Source organism: Mangifera indica, chromosome 8, assembly GCF_011075055.1.
Source record: "Mangifera indica cultivar Alphonso chromosome 8, CATAS_Mindica_2.1, whole genome shotgun sequence".
Classification (NCBI taxonomy): domain Eukaryota; kingdom Viridiplantae; phylum Streptophyta; class Magnoliopsida; order Sapindales; family Anacardiaceae; genus Mangifera; species Mangifera indica.
Window position 1 is genome coordinate 6,452,492 of NC_058144.1, and position 12,743 is coordinate 6,465,234.

At 33.5% G+C, this 12,743-nt stretch overlaps 2 protein-coding genes and 1 non-coding gene across 6 annotated transcripts; all 3 read left to right on the plus strand.

Annotated features, from left to right (window-relative positions):
* Positions 1-1,208: 1,208 nt before the first annotated feature.
* Positions 1,209-8,143, plus strand: LOC123223932 (heterogeneous nuclear ribonucleoprotein 1-like). 4 transcript variants are annotated; one of them, XM_044647426.1, is made up of 6 exons: positions 1,209-1,226; positions 1,542-1,643; positions 1,774-1,902; positions 2,131-2,357; positions 2,708-3,905; positions 7,878-8,143. In XM_044647426.1, exons 4-6 carry the CDS (start codon positions 2,136-2,138, stop codon positions 7,979-7,981), a joined length of 1,524 nt encoding a protein of 507 aa, XP_044503361.1. In that variant the 5' UTR covers positions 1,209-1,226; positions 1,542-1,643; positions 1,774-1,902; positions 2,131-2,135; the 3' UTR covers positions 7,982-8,143. The 4 variants fall into 4 exon arrangements, with proteins under 4 accessions (XP_044503361.1, XP_044503359.1, XP_044503362.1 ...); XM_044647425.1 differs by lacking the exon at positions 1,209-1,226 and adding an exon at positions 1,355-1,401; XM_044647424.1 differs by lacking the exon at positions 1,209-1,226 and having other exon boundaries at positions 1,318-1,643.
* A 1,859-nt stretch (positions 8,144-10,002) lies between these two features.
* LOC123223454 (cytochrome b561 and DOMON domain-containing protein At5g35735-like) lies at positions 10,003-10,593 on the plus strand. The gene has a single exon (XM_044646618.1). It carries the CDS (start codon positions 10,003-10,005, stop codon positions 10,591-10,593), a length of 591 nt encoding a protein of 196 aa, XP_044502553.1.
* A 1,193-nt stretch (positions 10,594-11,786) lies between these two features.
* Positions 11,787-11,867, plus strand: TRNAL-CAG. Its single transcript has one exon. It is a non-coding gene; the product is annotated as a tRNA-Leu (tRNA).
* The last annotated feature ends 876 nt before the right edge of the window (positions 11,868-12,743 follow it).

A 12,743-nucleotide genomic window follows, 5' to 3' on the forward strand; every position in this document is an offset into this window, starting at 1 on the left:
TTTAATATTATTAATAAAATAATCGTAACTTAAAATTTTAACTATAATTAGTTCATAGTTTTAAATCTTGTAGGTTTATATTAAAACTTAGGTGGAAAATAGTCTTTTGGCCTTTATGAAACTGTAAACTAAAGATTCCACCTTTTTTAAAATAAAAATAAAAACAAAATTTAATTTAGTTTTAGCTCAAATTTGTGAGAAAATTTTCCAATCTTATCATTTAAATTTATTTTCTTCTCTTACACATTTTTGTGGATTCAGTAGGACTGCCATCCCTTTCTTGTGGAGCTGGAAATTACTCTACGGAGAATTATTTGAGCAACAATAAAAATAATGTCTTGTCCCTGGGTTTGGATTTAAATCCAATCCAATTCAAATTTGCTTTAAAGATGTTTAAACTTAAATCAAATTTTAAGTTCGATTCGATACTAAAACAATATCGTTTGAATTCATATTAAATTTTTTAACCTCATGAGTTAAATATCCGTAAAGTTCGAGTTTAAAAATATTGAACTTTCAAATTCAAGTTTGAGCTCGTTTAAGTCAAACTCATTTTGAATTCATTCGAATTAAGTTTAAATTTAAATAAACTCGATTTAAATCCAATATTATTTGTTACTAAAACTCGCGCATAGTTGATATTGCAATAAACCATGTCCAAATTCGGGAAATGTTGTAATTTAAACGAAAAAAATCATGTGTATCTATTTTATATATCAAATAGATACATATTTGATGTATGTCATTAATAGATTGAGTGATTTTTAATTAAAAATAAAATAACTTCTAATCCTATAATATGTATATATATTTATATACTAAAAAATGAATATATATATATCGTTACTTATACCGAAAGCCTTTTAACCATGTTTCCACCCCATCACAAATAGGACCATGATTCCTGGAAGATGATCATGAATTCTTAAAAATAAATAAAGAAGAATATTGCTACTATCTTCTAAATTCACAATCATCTTATTAAAGGCAAACCCATTAATGGAGTTGAAGCACTGATAGCATAAAGTTTTCTTCTTTATTGCATAATTGTATGTTTTTAAAACAATATATATATGACATTTGTGTTTAATTATGTTTGAAGACACAGTAAATTAGCATACTTTATAATTATATTGAAATATTTGATAATTATATGAAAATATTAAGTTGAAGAATAGAAGGAAATTAATTAGCTGTGTGGACTGTTTAGACATGAAAGAAAAAATGTAAGAAGGCTAATTTTCTGAATGATTCTACTTTAATGGTGATAATATTACAAGAAGTTCTAATAATTTTTTAATTGAAAAATTAGTAAATAAACAAAATGTGTCTCTCTCTATATATTCCTCATACAAGACTCCTTGGAGCCTTCTCTCCTTCCTTTTCTTCTCTCTATCACTGGTCTTTTTTCTCTCTCTGAAAAACCCAAACATTAATTTTTATAGTTATGCATGTGTTTGTATTGAAGATTGTTTGGTGAATGAATTTGCATTTGGCTAAATCACAACAGAAATTTAACACAATTCAATTACCACTAACAGATAAGAGAGCTTGTGTGGTTGCATAGAGGAGGATGAACATGCCTCCTCTCATCAGATCTTAGTTTTTTTCACAGATTTGGGCATCTGGGTCTGCTTTGATTGGTGGGTTTTATCCACATCTAGATTTCGATTTCGATCTTGAGAAAATTGTGAATTTTTATATTTATATGGATGGATTTGTTTCTGGATATTTTACCTTTTTTTGTCTTTTTGTTTATTGTTATGCCTCCAGGTGGATGCTTAATTTCGGGTTGGTTGATCGATCGACGAAGGATCTATTGATTATAAATTGAATCAGAAGATATTTGTACTGTAACTGAATTTTAATTAATTGCGTTTCACGGTGTCAGTTATATTAAAGGTATTGGTTTTGTCGCTTTGATTGATTTTATATCAGCATTATGTCTTATCCACTCTAATTCCGTCTACTGAAGATTGTTGGGTAATGCAATTGTGTATTGCCGATTGGATCCGGTGTTAGAATGTCTTTTTGTCTATAATTTTTTTCTTTTAGGATGAAGTCACTGCTTGTGTAATTTGCATTTGTGAATTTTATATTTATGTGTTTTGTTAATTTCACTCTTTGTAGAAAAAATGCAATCAGATAATGGCAAGTTATTTATCGGTGGAATATCTTGGGATACCAATGAGGAGCGCCTCAAGGAATACTTTGGTAATTATGGGGAGGTGGTTGAGGCAGTGATTATGAAGGATCGAAACACAGGGCGTGCACGTGGATTCGGTTTTGTTGTTTTTGCTGACCCAGCTGTTGCTGAGATTGTCATACAGGAAAAGCACAACATTGATGGAAGGATGGTAAGTTTTTAATCTGAAGTGAACCTATAGATTTTGTGTTTGCCATCAACATTAATGTTGTTTTTCCTCTGTTTTATTGTATTGGATAGAATTGGATTGTAGGAGTTATAAACAAATATTGTAGTTGCAGGAATTCGTTTAATTCTGGCTCTCTGTGTTCAACTAATTACAAATTGAGCCTAGAGTAAAAGTCATGTCTTCTCTTCCTCTTGCATTTATTTATCTATTTATAGTGATGCCAATTTCTTTCATAACTTACTCATTTACAATCTTACTCGGTGAAGTTGAGTGCAAAGTTTGTAGACTTTTTGTTATTTGATTTGGTTTTCATCTGAGTTCTTTGTCCTCAGGTTGAGGCCAAAAAAGCTGTTCCTAGAGATGACCAGAACATGTTGAGTAGAAACAGTAGCAGCATTCATGGTTCTTCTGGTACAGGTCGCACAAGAAAGATCTTTGTAGGAGGTTTAGCATCCACAGTTACAGAGAATGACTTTAAGAAATACTTTGATCAGTTTGGGACTATCACTGATGTTGTGGTGATGTATGATCACAACACCCAGAGGCCAAGAGGATTTGGATTCATCACTTATGATTCAGAGGAGGCAGTAGACAAGGTGTTGCTGAAGACTTTTCATGAATTGAATGGTAAAATGGTTGAGGTTAAGCGAGCAGTTCCTAAAGAGTTATCACCTGGCCCCACTCGCAGCCCACTAGGTGGATATCACTATGGTCTAAGTAGGGCTAGTGGCTTGTTCAATGGCTACACTCAGGGATATACTGCTAGCACAGTTGGGGGCTATGGACTTAGGATGGATGGTAGATTCAATCCAGTTGCTGGTGGACGAAGTGGGTTTCCTCCATTTGGTTCTGGTTATGGAATGAGCATGAATTTTGAGCCTGGCTTGAGCCCTAGTTTTGGAGCTAGTGGAAATTTTAATGGTAATATGAGTTACGGAAGGGGTTTGAGCCCATATTATATTGGCAATACGAATCGGTTTGCTAGTCCCCTTGGATATGATGCAGGTAGTGGAGGAAATTCTTCTTTTTTCAGCTCAGTGACAAGAAATTTGTGGGGGACTGGAGCCCTTAATTATAACACAAATCCTCCAAGTTCCAATTCATATGTGGGATCTGGAAGTGGGAGTATTGGAGGAAGTAACTTTGGCAATAGTGGAGTCAATTGGGATTCTTCAACGATTTCCGCTCAGGGAGGGAATAATGTTTCTAACAATAATGTGAATTTTGGGTATGGAGGTGGTGACAGCAATTTTGGGTTGGGAACAGGAGGACATGCAAGAAATGCTGGAACTACTTTGGTCCAAACATCATCATATGCATCATCAAATGGGGGCTATGATACAGTCTTGACAGACCTTTATGGTGGTGGTTCAGTTTATGGGGATCCAACATGGAGATCATCTTCATCTGAGAGAGATGGTTCTGAACCATTTGCTTATGGGCTTGGTGGTGGTACTTCTGATGTTTCTGCTAAAAATTCTCCCAGTTTTGTTGGTGGTTATAGTGTTAATAAGAGACAGTCAAATAGAGGTAAGAATGTCTTGTTCATTATCTTCATTTATCAGCTTGCTCCTTCCTTTTAGTGCCTCATTGAATTTTAAACATAAAGAATTGTTGGTAGATTTATTTTAGTTTTGGAATCAGTATGGATATTAATAATGTTTCTATAAGAAAATTATGCTGGAGTCTGCGAGAACTTAAATAAAGATGGCAAATTTAGCTTTAATCTTTTACACCCTTTGTGTTTGTGTTTGCTTTTTACTGAAGGAAAATCATAGTATTATTGGCAGAAAACCTTCTTATGTATGAAACCTAGTATCCATTTCATATAAGAGCTGTCCTAGCAAGCATCATTTGGTTATAATTGAAATTTTCTACACTTGCTGAAGGTGTCTGTCTCAGTGCAATATTTTGTGTATCATTCTAACTGTGTGATTTTCAAGTGTCTAGTTTAGTTGATGACGCTCCAGTAATATATTTTAATAAGAATAAATCCTATTTGTAAAACTCATTGTTTAAGGTTTGTACTGCTAAAATGTTTGGTGAATCATTATGTTGTATGCTTTACTCTTGATGCAATATATGTGTTCTTTTTGGTCATTTTCTTCTTCTTTTATGAATGAATTATTCTGAATTAAAAATAAAAACTTTACTTGCTATGCTATAAACAGATTTATCAATTGAAAGATGATTATTATGTAAAATGTACACTGTAGTTTTGTGAGATAAAAGTTGAGAATGACTTTGGTAGGTTAATGAATTTGAAAGAAAAGGTGAATAGAAGTGGTATTGTGTAGGTGTACAATCAGAAGTATGCAGAAATATGGAATTACTATTATTTTCTATTTGGTTAGTTATACACCAATATGAATGTGTAGCAACCAGGTTGAGTTGGTGCTCAACCAAGCAGACAGGGTATGTATCCTTGCAGAAGTAATGGGCTTTCTCCTCTCTCATGCATGTGCTTCATGGTGCTCTGACCCTGGATATTTCCTTGAAAGTTGTGATGCGTCTTTTCCTGGGCAATAATTTGTTCCTTGAACTCCATTGCTGTATCCAACTTAAGTGTAATAATGAACTCGGTGATTTCAGTTCCACTCTAAAATGTGTTAGTTATGTTGGCATAGATGCTTTTATGAACATTTAATAAATAAGGTGCATAAGGGAAGAATGATGTTGGATTTGAAATTAAATTTTGAATAACTAGGAATTGGTGTTCTTTCTTTAGTAGCTATGAAGATAAGATTTTGCCAATATATTTGTGTATGAGCATATGCCTGTAAAATGTGACCTGGTGTTCTTGATATTCTTTTTGACACAGTGCAGCTGGTGCTGTCTTTATTTTCTTGAGTTAAATGTGTGTGAAAACTTAAAATTCAGATGAGGAAGATCCATTGCTCAGGCCTTAGGTCTTAGTCTTGCCTATGAACTATGAGAAGAAGTTTCCCCATACTTGAAGGTGTGGTGGGTAGAAGCTAGCCAATGATGTGGAGATTGGTTAATGCATGGATATCTTAAGTCTAATAGATATTTGGTCAAGACGCCTTCCTGTCATTAAGAATTTGGGAAGAATACGTAAATGCAATTATGTCCATGGTGGTTTTATCAAAATTTTTGTATTTCTATTGTTTTTCAGTGGGGAGAAGAGCACTTCAGCCACATAAAGAAATTGCAGAATGTAGGTTGTTTATCATTTCAATAGAAGAAATCACCAATGCCTGCATCTGAAGAAATCTCTTGTCTAGGCTATTAGTCTCTTAAGCAAAATTACATTTTTAGGATCTTTTGAGTGCTAATCTTGTGTGATTTTTTCTTCATGGCTTGTTTAATAGTTTTTCCTATAATTCTCAGATTGCTCTAGAATTTTTATGAGTTCATAGTAAATCGCTGTTTGCTCAATGTTTGGTGTGCAAAAGTGTGAATCATATCTTTTCTGGGTGAAATTTTTCCCTCAATGTTTCTTGGAGAATCAGCTGATGAGTTAGTGCCCTATGAGTGGAAGCTTAGTTCACTGGTAGTTCAGTGAGTTTCTATGCTAGTTATGGTTTTTTCTACAGATTTCAATGTACTTGCCTTTGCTATATGTAGCCACTATTCTTCTTGTGGTCACAAATTACTTCGTATAATATGTTTGTCAAACTTGGCAGTTATTTGGCCAATTGTGAACCTTGTTCTGATGCTTACTTTTTTGTTTGTCCTTGTTACAGGAATTGCTACCTAGGGAGGACAGTTTGGTCATTATGACACTATAGGTGAAAGATAATCCTGTGAATTTCCCACATCATCTTCTTTAATATGTTTCAGTTAGAAGAAAATTGGTCATCTAGAGCTAACTGATGTGCCTGTTTTGAAGAATTAAAATTAGAGATAGAAGTTACAAGGGATTTTGTGTTAAGGCTTGAGTTTTGAATGGATAGAAGTTAAAAAGGATTTTGTGTTAAGGCTTGGGCATTGAGTTACCATTTTAGATTTTTAGTTTTGGAATTTGAGTGAGATGTAAAATCAGATTGCGGCATATAGTCAGAAATGTATTATGCATCTCTGGTGAGGCAGCGATACTTAACATATAGACTTTTTTTTTTTTTTTTCAAATAGATTTTTTATGTCCTTTAATGACTCTGGCAAAGTTGTGGATTTTGTCAGATAAGCTTTGTTTTTTCATTATCCCATTAACTGGGTTTGTTTCTCAGTAGATTGTACTTGTTGATTTACTAGTGTGAAACATTAAAGGGATACCCATCTAGGGTCCCTCTGAATAATTTCCCATATTGTCAATTCTTTTTCCATTAAAATTTCGTATGCAACAAGTTGAAAATTCATTTGTTGTGTAGCACTCTTTGAATTGGTTTTGGATTCACTCATGCTTGCTGTGGTTTCAGATTTTGTGATAGATTTTGTAGTGTCTTTACATTGTTTTAAACAAAGTTTACTATTAGGTTCCATGTAACAATCTGTTTGGTAAACCCACTGGAAGCCACCAGGTATAGACTTCACTTTGCGGTATGGAAAATTAGTGTTATCTATTCTTTTATCAACATTTGAGTTCTTTCAGTTGCATATAAGGATCCCATTAATTGGCATCTAGGCTTTCAAGTCTCATTTAAGTTTTCCTTCTATTTTGTGGCAGTCTTTAAAACCCGAACTGGACTGGCCAGTCCGAATGGGCATCAGTGACAAATCCAGTTTGAGTTATGGTTAAAATCTATTTTAGTCATTGGACTGAATAGATTTGTGGTTGAATTGTGCCGAGTCATAATTCGATTGTCGGATCAAATTGGTTGAACATAGCTAAAACTTGAATTGAAAATATTAATTATGTTATATTGACTTCATTGACCTGTTCAATTAATCAGATTTATCGACCCATAGATTGACCCTTTCATTGGGTCAAGGCTAAGTTTGGGTCTAAAAACATTTGTTTGTGGTTCTTAATTTTTATAAGGCCAAAAAGCTTATACAAACCCAAGGTTTGGTGTAAACTCAAATTTACATCTGTTAATTTTAAAAAACTTAAATAATTAACTATCTGTTAAATTTTGTTATTATTATTATTAAAGGTAAAATTGTTATTTAAATTTATATTTTAGAATTATCCTCACCCCCCCCCCCCCCCCCCCCCCCCCCAAAACTCTAAAGTTACAAAACTCTCGTATTTTCTTATATACTTCACCTCTAGAGTTCTAGAAAACTTCATTTTCACCTTTATTTTTCCTAGGTTTCTAGGTTTAAAAATTACATGATGAATTATATACTAAAAGTGTGTATGTATAGTTTGATCGATATGTGAAAACAATCATTTTTAAGTAGAAATATTAAATGTTGTTGTAAATCTAAGCTGTCTACCCCTTAAAAAGTGTAGGAGTTTTGAGTTTACTGTGTTAAAAGGAATTTAACTCTGCAATATACATGATTGTGGAAATATACAAGATATAATATTGATAATGACTCCACCACTTTCCCTTTGCAATTAGATGAAATGTCTGTGTTTGTTTTTTGGTGTAGAGTGGATTTGTTTGTCTCCACGCCAAACTAGGGCTGACGGGCAAAACCATGCTCAGGAAGTGGTTAAAGAATCCTTGATGATGAAGATAATAGAGACACCTTAAAGTGAGACCATTTTGTTTTGTTCTTCGTGCTTATTTGCAGCACTTTTTTTATGTTAAAATATATGTTTATAGTGAGAGAGGTGTAGTGGGAGAAACAGGAATATCAAACACCACGAAGGTTCACGAAATTTAAAAAATGGAATGTTTTGCATTCTTAACTCAGGGGTTTCTAACTTTTTTATGTTTGTTATGGGTATTGTCAAAGAGCTTGTTTGTTCTAATACTGATATAAAGTATGATAATCGAATAATGTATTAAAATTTTAATTTTATATATTATATATCGAGTATCGTATTACAATATATAATACACTTTTTAAAAAATAAAATAATAAAAATATATAATTAACATATTATCAATTTGAAAAATATCATAAATACCTTTAAAATTTTTTTAAATACGTTTTTACTATATTATTATTTTTATCTAATAACAAATAATATAATTAACATATTATTTTTATCTAAAATTTTTCATAAATAATAGTCTTCTTCAATCGTCATTTCTTCCAAGTTATAAAATGGATATGATTGAGTTTTTGTAGGTTGCTTTTTTTTTTTCCTTACTTTGAAGAATTCTTAATTTGAAAAATTCAGTATTTTCCTTCATTCTTTTGTTTTTGAAGATGAGGAAGAAGAGAGATGATCTCTCTGCATGATTTTTTTATCACTTGAAATATGAGGAAGAAAAGAGAAAAAAATTACAGAGAAGAAGAGAAAGAATCTCTGCATGAAAGATTAAAGAGGGGTATTTTGGAGAAGTTGATTACTGTTGTGGTATATTTGTTTAATCTTTAGGATATGTGACATTTTTGTATACACGAATTAAAATAATGGTAAAAATTTCAATTTCTCAAATGCAAATCTGGTCAAATTTAGGAAGTCATCTTTAATGTAAACAAAAGGCCACCCACGTTTAAAAACTTGTATGAATAAGTAAGAAAAATTAATAAATATGGTATTTTTCTTAATTTTCTTTCGTTTTCCTTTTAAACAAACACAAAAACGAGGTACAAATTCTTGTACGTTTTCTTTATTTCTAGTACTTATTGACGTTGGCAAACTCCTCAACTGGGTCAGAAATAATTGTATAATCTCATTTGAACAATTAAATGCCATTCCATCGTTTTTAATAACCTCATTAAACAGAGAATCCCCGTTTGGCATACCTTGAAACTTTCCTGTATTAAATAATGCAGCTAGCCCTGGTCAATGATCCTCTCAGTTTCTGTTTTTGTTGGCCAAGTCGACCATCTGGTCAATGCAAATCCTTAAGATTTAAAATAAAGACACAGTGAACCTCCATAGACATAATCGTACAATTACACACATCAAGATGCAGTGATAAAATCGTTTGATGAGAGGAGACTGAATTTTATATAAATATGTTTATGGCACAGATCACATTTCATGGCCGTGTGTTTGGGAGTCGGTGTGGAGTTTTGTATTATTTTTAAGCTTGACTAACGAACGAATAACAAAGCCTTTGTTGTTCTTTATGGCGTGTGGGCCGCGCCTTGAACATATACCATTCTCTTCTCTTCTCTTCTCTTCTCTTCATTCCTGGAAGGTTGCAGCCTGGAAAAAGCAAACTAAAATCAAATGTGAACGAGTGGAGTAGTTGAACATGCAGACCAACCCGACTTTTAAAGCTAGGAACAATATTAGGCATTTAGACTTTCTGGCATGCTTTTGCCAGAATAAATTATATTCTAATCTAGGCTTGTCACAATATTAATGTACTTATGAATTTTCATCATAATTCGTCAACAAAACCAAACTCTTTAGAAAAGTCTTCAGTTCCCTGTCCCACTTTTTTGTTTAGACTCCTTCTGCCATTATATTCATGCTTCTATAAATTAACTTCTTCGAATCCAAAGTTCCAACTTTCATTTCACAATTTCGGTGCTTTCTGGGAGAGAAAGCCAGATACTGGAAACTTGTTTTTCCTTTTCTTTTTTAAGTGTTTTGATCTAGCAGCATCTTGGAATTCTGTTATAACTTGAAATCTAATTGATCAGCATGGATATATCTTTAAAATCTGCCTTGTTTTGTTGTGTTTTGTTTGCTGTTTGTGTTTCATCCTATGGCCAGAATTGCGGTAGCTATAGTTTTACAAGCAATAAACAATATAGCTTATGCAGTGATCTACCTGTATTGAATTCATCTCTCCACTGGAATTATGATTCAGCTACTACTACAGTTGATCTTGCATTTCGTCATACTGGAACTACTTCATCGCAATGGGTAGCTTGGGCCCTGAACCCTTCTGGACAATTCATGGGAGGGTCTCAGTGCCTTGTGGCTTTGCAAACTTCCGCCGGTGTTCGTCCTTACACCGCACCGATAGGTGCCTCCGAATCGATCCCACAGTTGACAGAGGCTACTTTGGCCTTCGGAGTTTCAAACCTTTCAGCTACTTTGGAGGGTGGTGAAATGATAATCTTTGCCAAACTGCAACTTACTAGTCAATTTTTATCAACCAACCAGCTTTGGCAAGTAGGTCCGATGAATGGAGATAGCCCTGGTACGCATCCCACAAGTGGAGATAATGTAAGATCAGTTTCAACCATTAATTTCGCCAGTGGTGAGACTACAGCTGGTGGAAACTGATAATTTTCAGGTTAAAAACTGATCCCCCCCTCCACACCCCCCCCCCCCCCCCCCCCCCCCCCCCCAAAAGGTTACAAAACTCTCGTATTTTTCTTATATATTTCGCCTTTAGAGTTCTAGAAAACTTCATTTTCACCTTTATTTTTCTTAGGTTTTTAGGTTAAAAAATTATATGATGATATATAATTTGTATACTAAAAATGTGTATGTATAGTTTGATCGATATGTGAAAACAATCATTTTTATGTAGAAATATTGAATGCTGCTGTAATTCTAAGCTGTCTACCTTTTTAAAAGTGTAGGAGTTTTGAGTTTACTGTGTTAAAAGGAATTTAACTCTGCAATATACATGATTGTGGAAATATACAAGATATAATATTGATAATGACTCCACCACTTTCCCTTTGCAATTAGATAAGATGTCTGTGTTTGTTTTTGGGTGTAGAGTGGATTTGTTTGTCTCCACTCCAAACTAGGGCTGACGGGGAAAACCATGCGCAGGAATTGGTTAAAGAATCCTTGATGATGAAGATAATAGAGACACCTTAAAGTGAGACCATTTTGTTTTGTTCTTCATGCTCATTTGCAGCACTTTTTTTATGTTAAAATATATGTTTACAGTGAGAGAGGTGTAGTGAGAGAAACAGGAATATCAAACACCACGAAGGTTCACGAAATTTAAAAAATGGAATGTTTTGCATTCTTACCTCATGGGTCTCTAACTTTTTTATGTTTGTTATAGATATTGTCAATAAGTTTGCTTGTTCTAATACTGATATAAAGTATGATAATCGAATCATGTATTAAAAATTTAATTTTATATATTATATATCGAGTATTGTATTACAATATATAATACAATTTTTTAAAAATAAAATAATAAAAAAATATAATTAACATATTATCAATTTGAAAAATATTATAAGTACCTTTAAAATTTTTCAAATACATTTTTACTATGTTACTATTTTCTCTAAAAAATGTATTATATTATATGATATATTTATTATATTATATTAATTATGATATATTTTATAATTTGTATTATATATCATAAAATATTAATAATTATTATAGGGAACACAATTGTTTTGTTTGTAATTGTTAATTCTTAAATGCTAATAAAGAACTTGTGTGTACACTATAGAATATTATAATTTAAATAAACAATATTTCCCACTCATTCCAGCAATGTCAAGATGGCCGAGTTGGTCTAAGGCGCCAGTTTCAGGTACTGGTCCGAAAGGGCATGGGTTCGAATCCCATTCTTGACAAATTAAAAACACTTTTTGTCATTTCTCAAATTTAGTACTTCCTAAATTTGTTTATGGTCATGGGCCAAAAAGCAGTGCGTCTGTAAAGCTCGGAAACAAAATGCAGCAGAGCGAAGTTTGCGATGCAGCCCATACCTGTGATGACTGCTCCAATAGGAAGCAAAACACCCCATGAAATGGCGTTTCTGATCCTATGCACCGCTGTCAAATTAAAAACACTTTTTGTCATTTCTCAAATTTAGTACTTCCTAAATTTGTTTATGGTCATGGGCCAAAAAGCAGTGCGTCTGTAAAGCTCGGAAACAAAATGCAGCAGAGCGAAGTTTGCGATGCAGCCCATACCTGTGATGACTGCTCCAATAGGAAGCAAAACACCCCATGAAATGGCGTTTCTGATCCTATGCACCGCTGTCAAAGTTGTTGGAAGTCGTGGGGTGGAATAGTTGGAGGAGAGTGGCCTTGAACATAGAGGCCACGGTTCCGTCCATGGAGATATTTTTTTTTGTTAAACACAAGTTTTATTTAAAGTACAGACGGTTATAAAAAAAAAAAAGGTTTTAATTAAGGCAGCAAAAATTTGAACCATGGCCATGGTACCATTGTGAGTTGTTGTCATTTTGGCACCGTAAAGAGTGGCTGAGGAAGAGGTGAGGTTGATGTCAGAAGTTGTAGGGAGAAGAGGGGATTTTTGGAGTTTAACAGTGGATCTATAATATAAGGAAGTAAAACTACCTGGCCAAAGATTACCAGAGTGAGGGTGAATGAAGGTGCCGAAGAAACAAAGGTGTTGCATTGTGGGCATGCAAGGTCCATGCATGCTATTGAGGCTTGATATGTGGGGAATGTCGTGGAATTTTGGAAGGCAGCGTCGTGTCT